The sequence below is a fragment of the Cetorhinus maximus genome, chromosome 2 (genome assembly GCF_964194155.1).
Source record: "Cetorhinus maximus chromosome 2, sCetMax3.hap1.1, whole genome shotgun sequence".
Taxonomy (NCBI): domain Eukaryota; kingdom Metazoa; phylum Chordata; class Chondrichthyes; order Lamniformes; family Cetorhinidae; genus Cetorhinus; species Cetorhinus maximus.
This window is the reverse complement of record NC_135880.1, coordinates 181735051-181754172: the sequence shown is the minus strand read 5'-3', so window position 1 is coordinate 181754172 and position 19122 is coordinate 181735051. Positions and strand designations below refer to the sequence as shown.

Sequence of the window (19122 nt, the reverse complement as noted above, 5' to 3'; positions counted from 1 at the left end):
TTCCTCTTGCCTCTAATATACTTATAAAACACCTTCAGATTTTCCTTATTTTACCTGCCAGTGTTTTTCCATACCCCCCTCTTCGCTCTCCTAATTTCTCTTTGAAGTAGCTCCTTGTGCTTTTTACATTCCTCTAGGGCCTCTGCTGTTTTGAGCCCTCGGTATCTATCATGAGCTTTCCTTTTTACCTTATCCAATCCTGTACATTCCTCGACATCCAGGGTTCTCTGGACTTGTTGGTCCCACCCTTCACTTTTACGGAAACATGTTGGCCCTGCACTTTCACTATTACCTTTTTGAATGACTCCCACTGCTCTGATGTAGATTTTCCTACAAGTAGCTGCTCCCAGCCCTCTTTGGCCAGATCCTGTCTTATCATATTAAAATTTGCCCTACCCCAATTCAGAACCTTTATATCCAGTCCATCTTTGTCCTTTTCCATAGCTACCTTAAATTTGACTGAGTGATGGTCACTATCATCGAAATGCTTCTCCACTTACACTTCTACCTCTTGCCTGGCTTAGTTCCCTAAAACTAAGTCCAGCACTGCCCCCTCTCTTATAGGGCTTAAGTGCTGGCTTAAAAAGTTCTCCTGGATACATTAAGAATTCTGGCCCCTCTAAGCCTTTCACACTTTGTCTATCCCAGTTAACATTGGGGAAGTTGAAATCCCCCACTATTAATACCCTATTATTTTTACACTTCTGAGATTTGTCTAAATATCTGCCCTTCTATCTGTCCCTGATCGTTTGGGCAATATAAATGAAAGTATTTATATTGAAATAAATGTATAAATCTGAAAAACAACTGGTTGTAGTACAGCTGCAGCTGATACTTGCAAATATTGAACCATTTGATTCAATCCCAAAATCATAATAGTCATAATAGTCAGTAAGTTTGAGTAGGCCTACCACTAAGGGTCCTTGCTTTATATTTGTTCAATCTCTTCAGGTTTTTTGAGAAAAACTTATCAGGATGCAGTGCAGATCAAATGGTCTGATAGGTTAAAAAAAGCGTTTGCCACAATAGGTCACATTTGGCATTGGCATTTTTCGCACTATAAACTTTAATCTTGAGGTTATTCAAAACTCTTATGCTCATGACTACAAAACTCTTATGCTCATGTCTACACTTGCACCAAGTCCCATTCACTCATTACCTCTGTTTGTTGACCTACACAGGTTCCTGGTTAAGTAATGCTTCAATTTTAAATGTCTTATCCTTGTTTTCAAATCTTGCCATGGCCTTGCCCCTTCCTATCCCTAGATCTTTGCACTCCTCTAATTCTGCCCTTTTGAGCATCCCGATTTTAACTAGTCTACCATTGGTGGCTGTGCCTTCAGCTGCCTAGGCCCTAAACTCGGGAATTGCCTCCCTAAATCTCTCCCGCTTTCTACCTCCCTTTCCTCCTTCATAATGTTCCTTAAAAATGACATCCTTGACCAAGTTTTTGACCATCTGATCTAATATCACCTTATGTGGTTCAGTACCAAATTCTGCTTTATAATGTTCCTGTGAAGTGCCTTGGGACAAATTTATATAGTACCTTTAACAAAATGAACTGGTTGTTGTTGTTATAATTTCCAGATTCTGAAATTATTGCAACTTGATCTGATTTTTAAAAATTCATTCATGGGATGTGGGCGTTGCTGGCTAGGCCAGCATTTATTGTCCTTCCCTAATTGCCTTTGAGAAGGTGGTGATGAGCTGCCTTCTTGAACCGCTGCAGTTCATGTCGTGTAGGTACACCTAAAGTGCTATTCAGGAGGGAGTTCCAGGATTTTGACCCAGCGACAGTGAAGGAACACTGATATATTCCCAAGTTAGCATGGTGGGTCACTTGGAGGAGAATTTCCAGGTGGTAGCAAAGAGCTAACCAGCTGATGTTAGAGGTAACTGAGCAAATGGCCCTTTGGATTAGTGACAATTGGCATTCCTAGATGCTGGTCAGAAGAAACCGATGACTTTAAAGGCCAGTGTTAGCTGGGTATTGCCAAACACTGGCTGGTCCCAAATTTTGAAGTAGCTGATTGTCATCTACCTTGGGCCTGAATATCAATCTTTAAATCGTACTGTTAGATGACCAAATCTGAAAACAAACTAAGGGTAACAATTAAAATAGCATTTTCCTTCTTTTAAGTCCATTATGTTGAAAATCAAAAATAAAAGCAAAAAACTGCGGATGCTGGAAATCCAAAACAAAAACAAAAAATACCTGGGAAAACTCAGCAGGTCTGGCAGCATCTGCGGAGAGGAACACAGTTAATGTTTCGAGTCCGAATGATCCTTCAACAGAACTAAGTAAAAATAGAAGAGAGGTGAAATATACGCTGGTTTAAGGCGGGGTGGTGGGACAAGTAGAGCTGGATAAAGGGCCAGTGATAGGTGGAGATAACCAAAAGATGTCACAGACAAAAGGACAAAGAGGTGTTGAAGGTGGTGATATTATCTAAGGAATGTGCTAATTAAGGGTAGAAAGCAAGACAAGCAAGGTACGTTAACTGTGTTCCTCTCCGCAGATGCTGCCAGACCTGCTGAGTTTTTCCAGGTATTTTTTGTTTTTAAGTTGAAAATCAAGCTGACCACAATAATATCCACTCTTATTTATATTTCTATAAGTAGTACAAATTTATTACAGAAATGAAATTCAATAGAAAGTAGGCTGCTAGTTAAACAGGAGTGCAGAGATATTAGTTTTGCAAGCTTTGTAATTAGTGAAATCTATACATCATGATATAGGAGAGGAAAGTCAGAATACAACACAACTGTTATTTCAAGGCCAGCTCCAATGTTACAATTTGAAAAACTGCAAACCAAAATATCCCTTCATTATTAAGTTTAGAACTGAAGTATTCAAAGCAACATTGCAAATGCAGTCAATTTTTAAAAAAATGGATCTTGGTCATTGAATCGTTAAATGAGATACAAATTGAAATGGAAATGTTCAGAACTCTTACAGCCCCCAGGGTTTCCTTTTTCATGTTTAATATATCCAGCTCTTGCTGTCGAGCATCCAACTCCTGAAAGCACAAAAAGGAAAGGTTTTAAGGTAACAGTTTAAAATGTAACTTCATCAATCTAAACAGTTAGCACTAGACAAACATGAGGCAGACATTAAAGGTTTTTGCATGACTCTGAGGAATATGATAACATTTTTGTGCCAGAATAAAATTATTCCGTAATGTGATTAAGAATATTTACTACTTTTCCAAACTGAAAATTATTTGAAGCCGTTTTACTTTAGCATCTACAAATAGACTGCAAAAGGGCTGCATCACATAGACATGAAGGTGAGAAGTTACCGCAGTAAAATTTAGCAAAGTATTTCAGATCCCATTAAGCAGGTGGTTCACACTGTCATGGCTTCTTCACACTAACTGTATTACCAATTCCCATCATTGACATGGTGGAGGGGCTTGTGTATTCCAATGCTCCTTTGAGCGATGCCATCGGGAGCACCTTTCTCTAGGTAGGGCTACCATGATGGCAAGATTGGGGAGAGGTGCCGTGAAAGTGCAGTCCAACATCCTCAACGGCAGTGCAGGCAAAGGAATACTGTGTCTCTCTGGCTGCTAAGGGGGAAGGCGGCTGCAGTGGCAAGGTAGCCCCAGCCATCATGGCTTGATATGTCACTGAAATCTGTCCACCAGCTCATCAAGATCATGTGGATATGATAGTGCCCCAAGGTCCCCATGTTAAACGAAGTCACATGCAGGCATCTACCAGGACCCATTTGCCAAGTCCTATGGCGATGGAGAATTGGTGACAGAGGCAGGGCTGTGAACCTGGGAGTCCCTCGTCAAGAATCTGCACACAGGCGACAGATGCATGAAGGATGTTGGACATCTGTGTTGGGGCAGAGATGTCTTTGGGCAGCAACATCTGTGCCTGAGCAGTCCTCTTCAGAATGCCATCTGCTCACCCCCATGGGGAGGGGACGGGGGGACGGACCGGTGGGGGGGGGGGTGGAAAAGGTGCCCTAAAAATAGGTTGTCCCACTTTCTCCTGGCTGGAAAACAACACCTTGCAGGTTCACCGTTTTCATGGTCATAGAAAGAAAATATTTAATTTTGCAACTTAAAATGTTAGAACACTCATGGATAATCTCAACAGTGACTGCTCGGAAAGAACAACTGCAATCGGATCGCGTGAGCTATCAAGACCCCAAATTGACATTGCCACCCTCTGTGAGACCCACCTTCCTGGGGAGGGGCAGCTGAAGAAACAAGCAGGGGCTTACACCTTCTAGTGGAAAAAAAAGGCTCACAGTGACCCTCATGTCCACGGAGTTAGCTCTGTCATCCGGAATAGGATCTTGGACGCACTCTCAGAATTTCCCCAATTGTATAAATGAAAGGCTCATGACACTTCACCTACAGCACAGCCATTATTAATATGCTACCATTATCAGCGCTTTTGCCCTGACCCTTGACTCCGATGATGGTGTTAAGGAAAAATTTTGTTCTGATCTTGATGAGGTTCTCACCGCCATCCCAAAAGAAGAAAAGATCATCCTTCTGGAGGACTTTATTGCCAGGGCATGTTGCGACTCTGATGTCTGGAGCGGAACCATTGGAAGAAAATGGTGTAAAAGCCAATGCAAATGGTGTCCCCCTGATGACAAAGTGTGCTCAGCGCGATGTCATCATAATAAACATCCTCTTCCGTCAGAAGGACAAGTACAGAACCACGTGGAGGCATCCTTGATAAAAGTACTGGCACCTGCTGGATTATGTCATTGTTCAAGTCAAAGATCTAAGTGATGACTCTATCACTCGATCCACGCAGGGTCTGATGCCTGCTAGGCAGATCACCAACTTGTTTGATCGGTGACGAACATCCACCTAGGACCAAGACAGCCCAGGAGCTAGACATCCAAGAGGATGAAAATCAATGCGTGGAATCGTCGGGTCTCACTGGTGACGTGCGTAAGCGGACAAGGTGGCGAGAAGGCCAGAAATCGGTTTCGCGCCATCATGAAACTAGTTTGCGATCGTCCGCTCTACCTGTCAATGGCAGGCTGCGTTTCCTGCCGCCACATGTTGGGAACATAATTTCAATACTTTAGCATTCCATTATAAGCCCTGCTTACCAGAATCATCCCCTCACATCAAATTTACCGCCCATGTTGACGTGACTTCAGAACGGCATGCTTCATAGCTGCCTTTAAAAGGTGTGCACCTGAGGAGCTGAACTTTGAGGGGTACTCAGAGATGAGTGCACACAACCTTGCACAGCACTTGTGAGCATTGTCCGTACGACATCAAGGAAGAGATGCCATGCATTTGAGGGGGGTGGGGGTGGTACAGGCAGCTCGCTTTTTCCGGGCTGGCTTTCAGTGCGGCTCAGGTGCGGGTGAGGCAGCACAGACTGAAGGAAGTACACAAGCACATGCTGGGGGGGGGGGGTGAGGGAAGCGGCCGCGCACTTGAAAAAGCTTGTCAGAAGTGATCAATCTTCCGCAGCTGAGACTGTTCAGCAGCTGCTCCTTTGACGTGCTTGGAGTCGAGCCTCTGAAGCTTTTCTACCCACTCAAAAAATGCAAAAGCATGAATGTGCCACCAAATGCTCCAGAATTTTTCACTCCTCGGGCTCAGACTGCAAACTAATATGCGCTTCAAGGGGCAGCAGAACAATTGGCTGACTGGGCAAGTTGTAGAATCCCCTTGTGAAAGGTGGCCATGGTGCAGTCACTGGTGGAAGCGCTCACAGCCCCTTGCAATGTCTTTATTAAGGTTTGGACCAGTATCCCTCATGGTTCAAGCCAACAGCGCAGTCTTGCAGTACAGGTCAGGAGAAGAGAGAGGTTCTTAGGACACATATGCTAACCCATGCATCTCTCTCTTTGATCCTGCTGCAGGAGAACAACAGGATAATAGGGCCTGATGATTTAGTGGTATGCCTCATGGCTTACAGGGGACAGAGAAGAGGACCGTGGCGGAGACGCCTGGCTCGACAAAGGGAGGAACACCTCTCAAGGTTAAGGGGCAGCAGGGTCTGCTGCACATGCAGCTGAAGATCCACACAGAATCATTGCTCACAGGTGCTTTGTTGGACCCAGGGTCTATAGACATTCCTGCAGATGACTGAGAACCAGTGCTGCAGGAAACTGCGCATGTCGAGGGAACTGGTCGGTCACATATGCCATAGAAACAAGGAGGAGTATTCACTGCCTACCATTTGGAAAAAGACCCATTTATTTCTATTCTTTGTTTCCTGTCTGCCAACCAGTTTTCTATCCATCTCAATACACTACCCCCAATCCCATGCGCTTCAATTTTACACACTAGTCTCTTATGTGTGACTTTGTCGAAAGCCTTCTGAAAGTCCAAATAAACCAGATCCACTGGCTCCCTCTCATCAACTTTACTAGTTACATTCTCAAAAAATTCCAGTAGATTTGTCAAGCATGATTTCCCTATCAAAAATCTATGCTGACTCTGTCTGATTCTGCCACTGTTTTCCAAGTGCTCAGCTATTAAATCTTTTATAATAGATTCTAGAATTTTCCCCACTCCCGACGTCAGGCTGACAGGTCTATAATTCCCTGTTTTCGCTCTACCTCCCTTTTTAAATAGTGGGGTTACATTAGCTACCCTCCAATCTGTAGGAACTGTTCCAGAGTCTACAGAATCTTGGAAGATGACCACCAATGCATCCACTATTTCGATGGCCACTTCCTTAAGTACTCTGGGATTTAGATTATCAGGCCCTGGGAATTTATTGGCCTTCAATCCCATCAATTTCTCCAACACCATTTCCCTACTAATACTGATTTCTTTCAGCTCCTTCCTCTCACTAAACCCTGTGTTCCCCAACATTTCTGGTATGTTATTTGTATCCTCCTTTGTGAAGACAGGACCAAAGTATGTATTGGTCAGCCATTTCTTTGTTCGCCATTATAAATTCCCGTTTCTGACTGTAAGGGACCTACATTTGTCTTCACCAATCTTTTTCTCTTCACATACCTATAGAAACTTTTACAATCAGTTTTTATGTTCCCCGCAAGCTTACTCTCGTACTCTATTTTCCCCTTCTTAATCAATCCCTTGGTCCTCCTTTGCTGAATTCTAAAGTGATCCCAATCTTTAGGTCTGTTGTTTTTTCTGACTAATTTGTATGCCTCTTCCTTGGATCTAATACTATCTCTAATTTCCCTTGTAAGCCACGGTTTGGCCACCTTTCCTATTTTACTTTTGCGCCAGACAGGAGTAAACAATTGTTGCGGTTCACCCATGCGCTTGTTAAACGTTTGCCATTGCCTATCCACCGTCATCCCTTTAAATAACGTTTCCCAATCCACCATAGACAACTCGCGCCTCATACCATCGTAGTTTCCTTAATTAAGATTCAGGACCCTAGTCTCAGAATCAACTACGTCACTCCCCATCTTGACGAAGAATTCTATCATATTATGGTGTTGTGGTCACTTTGACAAATGGACCGCAGGGGTCTCAGGTACAGGTTTCGATCGTTTATTCGAGCAATTGCAAGGAGAGCACCATCTCAATGCAGCTTGAGACAGTACTCTGCTAAACTACAAGCGTTCACCATATTTATACATTATTGGTCATGTACAAGAACATTCTCCAGATTCCGATCTCGTCAACATATAGGTTTACATTAAACATACATCTCTCTGGTAACAAAGGTACAGGCATCATCTGTCCCTACCTTCACCCCGGTGGAGACCTTCCCTCTTATCTCCACTAGGACCATCTGTTCTTTCCTTATCTGCTATAAACTGACTCAATCTTGGTTGTTTTTCAACCTAAGGCTGACTCCTAAGACACCCAAACTATCATATTTGCATTCCTCTGTCCAGCTTGGCCTTGCTATTAATCACAGGCCCTGAAGGTGTGCAAGGTTCAAATTCCTCTTTGTCCAGCCTGGCCTTTAACTGTTCATGTACTTGCAGGCACTGGCTGCTTGGATATTTTACGTAGTCCATTCCCTTTCAATAAGTTCTTACTGTATCCCTATATTCCCCCCTAACAATGGTCATGTGCCGCAGGGTTTGGTGCCATGGGGTCATGGAGGGTATCCACTGCCAGAGGCTGTGAAAGTGACCGCGGTGCTCAATTTTTACACCAGTGGCTCCTTCCAGGTCTCCATAGGTGACCTGTGAGGGATCTCACAAGCCTCTATGCATTGTACATCCAGGTGGTGATGGACGCTATCTTCATGAAGACACCAGATTTTGTGCATTTTGACCGAGATCAGGAAAGCCAGGAACCAACAGCGCTGGAATTTGCGCAGATCTCAGGTTTTCCACAGGTGTAGGGTGGCATCGAATGCACTCATGTGGTGCTTAGATCTCCGTGGAAACACCCAATGTCTCAGCCCTAAAGTAGCCTGACCAAAGAGAGGAATTCCAAATCCAGTTCATGGCCAATCTGGATAATTTCTGCACATCCAGCCCAATTTCAGAACAGTGGGATCAAACGAAGTCAGCCATACTAAACTTCTGCGTCCAGACCAATGGGTTAGAGCATTGTCGACACCAGGTATGGTTTGACAAATACGATTCAGAAGTGTGGCCTCCTGGAACAAAAATGAACTGTCTCCATTGCGTGGCAGAACAACCCAAGGTCACATGTCAAGAAAGGCAGCTTGCAGAAAGCTCAAGGCTGACACCCAAAGACAAATCTGGAAGATAAAGGACAAGTGGTGGGAAGAGAAAACCCAAGAGATCCAACAATGTGCTGATTGCCTTGATGTGCAAAACGCTCTTTGAAGCCACTAAGGCCACCTGGGACAAAACTCCCTTTGCACACAAAACGTTGTCTCTCTTCTTAAGGATGACAATGCCATCTGTCAATGCTGGAAAGAACATTTCCAACAACTCTTCAACCGTGAATCAATATTGGCAGTTGATACTCTCCAGGCTATCCCCCAGCACCCTGTGGTAGAATCCATGGGTGAACACCCATTGATGGAAGAGCTGCAACAAGCAAACAAGATGAGAAATGACGGATCCCGTGGCCCCAGTGGTGTTCCAGTTGAGGTCTTCAAAGTTGGTGGGCTTTTGCTCACATTGAGACTCCATGCACTCATTCTATGAATTTGGGAGGTAAAAGAACTCTTTCCCCTTCAACTCACCCTCACCACCCAGGCTTCAGGAATGAGACAATTGTAATTATCCTCAAGAAGGGTCTCATGTTGTGGAAACTATCAAGGTATTTCCCTCTAGTCCATAGCAAGGAAAGCCCTGGCATCTGTTCTCCTGAATCGCCTACTTCCTATGGCTGAGGAAATCCTCCCAGAGACAGTGCAGCTTTAGACCTTCCAGGAGGACCTCTGACATGGTCTTTGCTGCCAAAAAGTGTCAAGAACACCACCAGGAACTCTTCAGTGCATTGATCAACCTGACCAAAGCGTTTGGCTCAGTAAATCATGAGGTTCTGTGGATTGTGCCCCAAAGATTTGGATGTCCAAGAAACTTCTTCACAATCCTGCAACTGCTTCATGGTGATATGACTGCAACTCTCGAGTGGGAGATCTGAAACAATCCTCTTCAAAATCCAGGCTGGTGTCAAGCAATGCTGTGTGATAGTCCCCATGCTATTTATAATCTACCTGTCAGTGGCTATTCATCACATCAAAGACCAACTCTGGTGTGAGTATTAAATACCATTGAGATGAAAAACTCAAATGTCAGCTGCCTCTGCACCTAAACTGACCACCATAGGCATACATGATCTACAGTTTGCAGATGACTGCAGTGTCATTGCCCACTCTGCACCAGAAATGAAGCGACTCTCGATCACTTCAATTCTGCATACAAGAGGCTTGGCCTGTCCTTGAGTATTGCCAAAACAAAACTCATAACAACACAGGCCTGGTCAGTCAAATATTCCACCTCCCATATTCGTTGAGGAAGAGACTATGGAATATGTTTAATTGACTATGGAATATGTTGGGCACTTCTCATACCTTAGCAGCCACCTTTCTCAAAAGGCCATCATTGACGAGGAGATACCAGAGCAGCCGCACCAGCTCAGCCTTCTACAAACTACAGCAGCGAATGTTTGGCAACAAAGACCTCCGCAAGTCAACAAAAATCCTAGTGTACAGAGCAGTTGTCTTCACCATATTCAGATACTGCAGTGAGACCTGGACTGTGCATCAGCGACACATAAGGGCGCTAGAGAAATTTACAAACAGTAATCCTTGTGCAATCCAAATTCCAAACACCGTTTTATTTTAAATGCACCTATTACAAAGCCAGGCCAAAAGTACATCTCTCAGCTCTCCAATTTCCAGCCTCTTTTCAGCTGCCTACTTCTGAACTCCTCTTTTATGCTCACCTCTTTTCCACTCATCTTTTCTGTTTCTCGAAAGAAGTGAGAAGCCTCCCTTATGTCTCTCAAGATGCAATACCCAACTCAGTTAATCCCTGCTGGCAACCCCAGGCTACACTGTGTGGGTTCCTCCTGGCTTGAACAGCGTGTTGCTGCATGGCTCCACTCATCACATCAGAAACATTGGTACATTTTTCTGTTTGCTCCATGGTTTATAGGTACACGGGCTGCACCCATAAGTCCCTTCCCAGCCCTTCATCTCTCTTCAGGACCCCTTTGCCGCTACTCCTCCCCACAACCTGGTTTCATCAGTTTCCATTCTTCGATCTCCAGGGTCACCCAAGGTTGGTTGGTCTGCTGGAGGCTGCAGATCTGATCAGCTCCCCTGCAGCGAATTGCCCTTTTACAAGTGCAATTAACTTTTCAGAAATGGCCGAGTCCTCTGACCTATCCACTTCCACATCTGAGGTGTGTGATGAACGTATAATAATTTTCAGAACTTTTTTTGGTTTATTGTTAGGTAGGTTTATAAGGATAAATATAGTTGGGTGTGTGTGTGATTTAATTACATTTGGAGTCAAGTAGACTGCAAGCTTGAAATCATCAAAAGAAGCTAGGTGCTTGGCATGCTAATGAGTAAACATGGATGCTGGTTTAGCATGTAAGGTGTGAAAGGAATTTGCATTTTTAGATAAGTGAAGAGATTTGGATTTCAAAGAGATTTTAGTCTGTTTACAACCAGCCAGATAAGCAAGGCTAAGGAATGTGTTTATTTTTCCCAAAGGTTACTGCCAATATGTTGGCAACATGAAAGTTTTTACATTATGTGGAAGATACAGTTTCAAAGACATATGGAACAATAGAATTTACATCTTAAAAAGAGAGAAACATATATAAAGGAGAACGAAAGGCTATGTGTCAGAAGGCTATGTAAGATCTAACAGGAGTGTGTGAATTCACCTTAATGAGGCCTCCTACATTTGGGCATATATGTCTGCTACATAACAAAACTGAAGTTGGGGAAAAGCCACTTGGAATTCCACTGTGAAGTGGGTATTTGTGTTAACTTTCTGATTCTGTTTTAAATCTAAAATCTATTTTGGACCATTCCCTTAAAGGGGGTGTAACTGCGGGTCAGGTTAATTAGGAATTTTAGGAGTTATTATAGTAGTAAATAATTTGTAGTCTTATGTGCTTGAAATCTTTCAATTTTGTTAATAAATATTTTAACTTTTAAAATCTCTAAAGGTCTCGGTGGACTTATTACTTCTGAATTCAGTGTACACATCTTATAATAAATACAAATTGCAAAATCATTGTGATAGCATGATCAAGTTTCCCTTCTGGATTTGATCTGCCTGGTACACATCTGCTGCATCATAACAGGCGGAAGGGCTGCAGATAGTAATCCATTACCGGCAACTCAACAATGTGGCCGGTGGGGGGGGGGGTGGGGGGGCCCATATGCATCAGGTCAAACATTTGAGAATGGGGTGCTTTGCCTCCTGCTAATTCCAGCCTTTGAATCTGCAGTCCTTACAGTTAAGGTGATGCCAGCCTTAGAAAGGGTCTCTGCCTTCAACTATGGATAAATGGCTGTCGCTTGCTCCTGGGCAAAGTAGACCTCCTGAGCACTGCCCACTAAGGGTGGCACAATGCTAGCCCACCAGTTTTGTGCCCACCTCTCCTGCTCAGCATATCTTACAAATGTCTGTGGAGAGAAAGACAGAATTAAAGATTCAAGTCTGTATGACTTTTCTTCAGAGTCATACGGACTCGAAACATTAACTCTGTCTTTCTCTCCGCAGATGCTGTCAGACCTGCTGAGTTTTTCCAGTATTTTTTGTTTGTGTTTCAAATTTCCAGCATCCGCAGTATTTTGCCTTTACAAATGTCTGTGCTGTCCAGTGGAATAATTTTCTGCAGCATCAGACTGGCTTGGATAGATTGGAAAGCGGATTTTTGACCTTCTATTTGGCTTTGCTGCTGTCTCAATTCAGCGATCTTTACCTGACTTTGGGTGATCTGGCATGTTGGTTGGGCTATCTCCTGCTAGGCCGCAATGTTGTGCATAATCCTCTCTTGCTGACCTCGCGTGGTCTGCACCAATTCTCTAATTGTTTTCTCTATTGGGATTGGTCTCCTTCTTTCTCTATTAGAGACTGATATCCTATTTCATATACCACGTTTAACAGGGTCCTACCGTCTTAGAGTCTCCTTTCCTTTACAGTCTTCCTTGAACAATTCAAGTTCCAAATGCACGTATTAAAAATGTGCATTCCATTCCATTCAGGCTACAGTGTGCCTCTTTCATCTCTCCAATTCTTTCTGTCCCCTACTTCTCCTGAACCTCCACTGTTATGCTAACTTGGTTGGGCAAAGTCCCTTCCTATGCCAGGTACTCTCATACATGGTGCAATTATCTTTAAAGGAGGGGTCATAATCTTACCCAGGGATCAGAGACCTCGTTAAGTCTGCAGCTAACATACTGACTGTCAATCAACCTGATACAATAGTTAAATGTCCTGCCTGCTCTCTAACAATAAAATGTAACCAATATTAGACTGTCAGTGAGTGGAGCTCTGCAGATACGCTGAATTGTATTTTTCTCCACCAAAGTGTGACAAGGAGTAGGCAGTATAAGAACACTGACAGGCCTACATGGCTCAAAGCAGTTATCCTGCTAAAAATGGTGCCTGCAATATAATTATACCCTTACACTATGTGTGCACAATGATCTAAGATACCATGCGCAATGCTGACCACATGCATTAGGCATTTACTCAAAACATATTGTATTATGGCAATTTTCCTTCAACTCCAGTGTATAATATAACAAACTTATTGTTTGTTCTGGCTGAAATTTCAATTTTCAGATGCTGGATTCTGTGTTATATGTTAAAGCACGAAGTTTGTAACAATTTCAGTAACTGGCTAAACAGGAAAGGTTTATTACAAACGAAACAGGAAAACATTATTGAAACTCCATCCTGTGCAGGCTAGCCAAACATCCCTTTGGAGTGCAGTAATCAGAAGCCAAGAAACAGTTTTAAGCTTTTCTGACCAACGCACTCAATATTACGAGAATGTGGACTCAAGTGAATGCAAATTACGAAACCTTTTCAGTAACATTTGCACATGATATCCTTCAGGTCAGCCTTGACTATGGTCAGTTTGACATCCAAGAAAATGGCGTAGTAAGTAAAATTCCCCACAAAGTAAACTGACTAGTAACACCAATGAGATCTGCTCCTGCTTGGAGTACCTCATGTGAAAATGGTTAAAGGAATTCTTTGAGCACACAGTTTCCTTTAACCTCCAAATTGCACTGCACAGATTTTACAGGGTTCTAGAATTCTTGTACATATGCTGTAGCTGCCAGTGAAGGCGATCCAACTCCAGAAAGCTCTCAGATAAAAGCAAAAATCTGCGGATGCTGGAAATCCAAAACAAAAACAAAAATACCTGGAAAAACTCAGAAGGTCTGACAGCGTCTGCGAACAGGAATACAGTTAACGTTTCGAGTCCGTATAACTCTTCAACATTCTGTTGAAGAGTCATACAGACTCGAAACGTTAACTGTATTCCTCTCCACAGATGCTGTCAGACCTGCTGAGTTTTTCCAGGTATTTTTATTTTTGTTCCAGAAAGCTCTCAATGTCTAAATATATAACAGTGGTCTCTAGAGAACAGAATGAAAGGGACGGAGTAAAAAAAACAGCAGGGAGTAGATTACTGTTCTGTAACACAGCAAAGGGGAACTTCAGGATCCAGAACACACGATTTTACCTTTACACCCATAAGTGAAGTAGTGGAGGGCGAGGAAATAGGAGATGGCAGAAATAAAGTTTTTTAAATTAATTTTTAAAATTCTGATAACATTCAAAAAGTGGGGTTTCTAGGATCCTCAAGATGTTACGCAATTTGTACAGTGTAACTAACACTATACTTAAAAGCAAAATTGGAGAAAATGTGTAAGGACTGGTAAGCCAGAGGGGATCAGCATTAAGTTAGGAAGGAAAGACCAGTTCAAAAGTATGAATGGAAGGCTTGTGCATAACTAGTCCACGAGCAAGAGCTGTATGTTTCTATCTATGTAAACGTATCAGAATTTATCCCCACAGTATATTCATAGAGAGCGCACAATTATTTTGTCAGAAAGAGAGGTCAACATTCAAGAAGAGTGTTTGAACATTCACTGAGTTTGGATTTGAGCTTGCAATGTTAGATTCCCTTTAAGAGTGTAATAAGTGAAAGCTTAAAGTTTTATTTTATTATAAGGATACTCTCACTCTCTTTCCTTTCTTACTGCTGGTGCAAGGTGATCCTACAATGTGTAGTGAGAGTATAGTGCAGGAGACTCAGTGATATTTTGCACCAAACTCAGAATGGTGTAGGAGGAGTGGCTCCCAGTAGACTCATTGTTGAGATGTAATCTCCATGTCATCTTAATCTTGACCAAAGCTTTCAAATTTTCTCAGGTTCCCACATTTTGAACTTAAGGTCATCATGTTCTACAGAAAAAATACTCACCTGTAACAAATGCTCATTAATTGCTTTCATTTTCATATATCTGGCTTGTTTGTCTTCTGCCATGTTTTTGATGATGGTATCTGCCGCTTGTTTTTCTCGCTCAATTTCTTCATCGATAACTCGAATGAGGTCTTCTTTCCTGTAAGCAAGAGAAGTTCACAAAAGCTTAGCCTTTTGGTATATTTTAAATCAGCAATCTTAAAAGGGACCACTGATTTGCAAAGAAGGAACTATTATTCAAATGGCTGTCAGTTTGGAAAAATAAAAAGGCAACAGAAATTGCACTCCTTTGCAGATTTTGTGAAGTTTTAAAGTATATTTCCATTTCTTTTAGGTTGCGAAAATGAGACACTCATATTTGTGGATATCTACAAATATGCAGTCAATTCTATTTTTAAGTTAACCCCAAGAATATATAGCAACATGAGAGGGATCTCTTTGTAGTCTATGCCTATTTCAAATGACCAACTTGAGACTGATCTGGCACTGATTCCCAGCAAAGGTTCTCTCTTGGGGTTGTGTTTGTACCAGGATTAAGACCAGGATTTGTTAATAACATCGCTCATCCTCTTCTTTTTCGGAGGTCCCTCAGCATTGAGGATGATTCACTTCCGCTCAAGTTTGATGGGTTCTGAAATAGCTGGTATGTCCAATGTGCGATCCGCAGACTCTGCCATGTGCAGAGCAGGAAATGCTTGAAGAGTCGACAGATGAGTAGTTCGGAGGTTTGCGCGCTCTCTCCAGCACCTCGACTTCGTCTCCCAATGTTTCCGATGAAGTCTCTCGATGTGTTCAGTGCGCCTTCCAGAAATGAACCTTTCCCATTGTTTTGGTCATAAGTCTGGGTCTCCCACAAGTTGGCGAGGATGTTTGATCCCTTCAGGGATGCTTTGAGGACGTCCTTAAAGTGTTTGCAAACAAAAACAAAAATAATTGGAAAAACTCAGCAGGTCTGACAGCATCTGTGGAGAAGAAGACAGAGTTAACGTTTCGACTCCGTATGAATCTTCATCAGGAGAGTTCTGATGAAGAGTCATATGGACTCAAAACGTTAACTGTGCTCCTCTCCACAGATGCTGTCAGACCTGCTGAGTTTTTCAAGCTATTTTTGTTTTTGTTTCAGATTTCCAGCATCCGCAGTATTTTGCTTTTATCTTAAAGTGTTTCCGTTGTCCTCTAGGGAGTCTCCTGCTGCGACCGAGTTCTGAGCGGAACAGCTGCTTGGGGAATCTGGTGTCAGGCATACGAACAACATGACCTGCCCAGTGGAGCTGGTTTTGAGTGATTAGCGCCTCGATGCTAGGCATGTTTGCTTGGGAGAGAATGCTGCCGTTGGATCACCTTTCTTGCCAGATTTGGAGGATCTTGCAAAGACACCACTGATGGTACTTCTCCAGTGCTTCAAGGTACGTAATGTAGGTTGTCCAAGTCTCTGAAGCACATAGGAACTCAGGGATCACTGCTTCCTGGTAAACCAGGACCTTAGCCTTGGACCTCAAATACTATTTTCCTCAATCTGTCGAAGGTTGAGCTGATGCGTTGGAGGCAATGATGAATTTTGTCGACTGTCTGCCTTTATCAAGAGGGGATTCCCAAGATATGGAAAATGGTTCACATTTTCCAGGATCTCACCAATGATCTTAATCAATGGTGGGGGGGGGGCGCGCGGCGCGGGGGCCAGTAGGGAAGGGAAGAGGCATTGTGCTCTGGGAGCTGGTTAGAAGACGACCTTAGTTTTCTGGGTGTATAGTGAAAGACCATTTTCTCATAAGCTTTGGAGAAAGAGTCAGCAATGAGCTTTGGAGAAGGAGTCAGCAATGAGCTGGAGCTCAGTTTCTAAGTGAGTGCACATAAAAGCGTCACCTGCATACGAAACTCATTGACTGAGGTTGGAGTGATATTGATTTTGGATTGAAGGTGGCGTAGGCTGAGAAGTTTATTGTCTGTTCTGTAGATTATCACCACACCTGTGGGAAATTTGCTGGAAGTGAGGCACAGTATTGCAGTGAGGAAAATGGAGAAGAGGGCTGGTGCAAGGATACAACCTTGTTTGACACTAAAAGGAGATGGTGATATGTGACAATGTGGCTGTGCTTGTAATCTAGAAGCCCAGGTTAATGCTGTGAGGACATGGGTTCAAATCCTACCACAGCAGCTGGTGGAATTTAAATTCAATTAATAAAAACTGGAATTGGAAGCAAGTCTTAATAATAGTGGCCATTAAGCTATCAACTGGTGTAAAAACCCACCTGGATCACTAATGTCCTTTGGGGAATGAGCCAATGGAAATTATTCAGGTAGCAGTTATCACATGGAAGCTAGTCAGGAGTATGAGTAAAATTTTATTTTAAAGCTTAAAAACTAGTAAATTCCTAAGTAGTTACCATCAATGTAAGAAAGGCACAGCAATAATCATGGGTGATTTTAATATGCATGTAGACTGAACTAATCAAATTGGCAAGGGTAGTCTTGAGGGAGAGTTCATAGAGTGTATTAGAGATTGTTTCTTGGAGCAATATGTTGCAGAACCAACCAGGGAGCAGGCTATTCTGGATTTGGTTTTGTGTAATGAGATGGGATTAATTAATGATCTCATAGCAAAGGATCCTCCAGGGAAGAGTGATCATAGCATGATAGAATTTCAAGTTCAGTTTCAGAGCGAGAAACTTGAGTCTCAGACTAGTGTTCTGGAGTTAAACAAAGGTAACTACATAGGTATGAGGGCAGATTTGGCCCCAGTGGACTGGGCAGGAAGACTTCAAGGTAGGGCAGTTGATGAACAGTAGCAGATAAAGGAGATATTCATTTCCTCCCAAGTAAAATATATCCCAATGAGGAAGAAAGATGGTAAGAGGAGGAAAAAACATTCATGGCTAAGCAAGGAAGTTAAAGATAACTTAAAGGCAAAAACTAAGGCATACCAAATTGCAAAGGTCAGTGGCAGGCTGGAAGATTGGGAAACTTTTAAAGATCAACAAAGGGTTACTAAAAAAATAAAAAGAGCAAAGGTAAATTATGAAAGAAAATTAGCGCAAAATGTAAAAACTGATAGCAAAAGCTTCCACAAATATATAAAAGGAAAGAGAGCAGCTAAAGTGAATGTTGGTCCCTTGGAGGACGAGACTGGGGAGTTAGTAGTGGGGAACGTAAAAATGGCAGAGACACGTAATCAATATTTTGCCTCAGTTTTCACAGTGGAGGACACTAGTACCACCCCAATAGTAACAGGTAGTGCAGAGGATATAGAGAAGGAGGAACTTAGAACAATCACCATCACTAGAGAAAAAGTACTGAGCAAACTATTGGGATTAAAGGGTGACAAGTCCCCAGGACCTCATGGCCTACATCCCAGGGTCTTATAGGAAGTGGCAGCGGAGATAGTGGATGCTTTGGCTATAATATTCCAAAATTCCCTAGATTCTGGAAAGGTTTCAGTGGATTGGAAAAATGCTAATATAACGCCCTTATTTAAAAAGGGGGGAAGGCAGAAGGTAGGAAACTATAGACTAGTTAGTTTAACGTCTGTCATTGGGAAATTGTTGGAATCCATTATTAAGGAAGTAGTAATGGGACATTTGGAAAGTCAAAATGCAATCCATCAGTCAGCATGATTTTATGAAGAGTAAATCGTGTTTGACTAATTTGCTAAAGCTCTTCGAAGATGTGACAAGCAAAGTGGTTAATGGGGATCCTGTAGATGTAGTATATCTGGACTTCCAGAAGGCCTTTGATAAGGTGCTGCACAAAAGATTAATACACAAGATAAGATCACATGGAGTTAGGGGTAATATATTAGCTTGGATAGAGGATTGGCTAACCAGCAGAAAGCAGAGTGTCAGGATAAATGGGTCTTTTTCTGGATGGCAAGCTGTAACTAGTGGGGTGCCACAGGGTTCAGTCCTTGGACCCCAACTATTTACAATCTATATTAATGTCTTGGATTCAGGGGTAGAAGGTACTAATAGCTAAATTTGCAGACGACACCAAAATAGGTGGGAAAGTAAGTTGCAATGAAGAAATAAGAAATTTACAAATGGATATAAACGGGCCAAAATTTGGCAGATGGAGTTTAATGTAGATATGTGTGAGGTTATCCATTTGGTCGGAAGAATAAAAAAGCGACATTTTTTAAATGGAGAGAAACTTCAGAATGTTTCAGTGCAGAGGGATCTGGGTGTCCTCATGCATGAATCGCTGAAAGCTAATATGCAGGTACAGCAGGTAATAAGGAAGGCAAATGGAATTTTGGCATTTATTGCTAAAGGAAGAAAGTATAAAAACAGGG

The 19122-nt window shown here is 42.6% G+C and overlaps 1 protein-coding gene across 1 annotated transcript in view; it reads right to left on the bottom strand.

Annotated features, from left to right (window-relative positions):
- ift74 (intraflagellar transport 74) overlaps nucleotides 1–19122 on the bottom strand; it is a 98619-nt gene that overhangs the window by 43863 nt on the left and 35634 nt on the right. Inside the window, exons 8-9 of the mRNA XM_078530191.1 lie at nucleotides 14838–14976; nucleotides 2958–3020 (exon numbers count right to left, since the gene is read on the bottom strand). Of these exons, the coding sequence (XP_078386317.1) occupies nucleotides 2958–3020; nucleotides 14838–14976 (202 nt within the window). The remainder of the gene's footprint in view (nucleotides 1–2957; nucleotides 3021–14837; nucleotides 14977–19122) is intronic.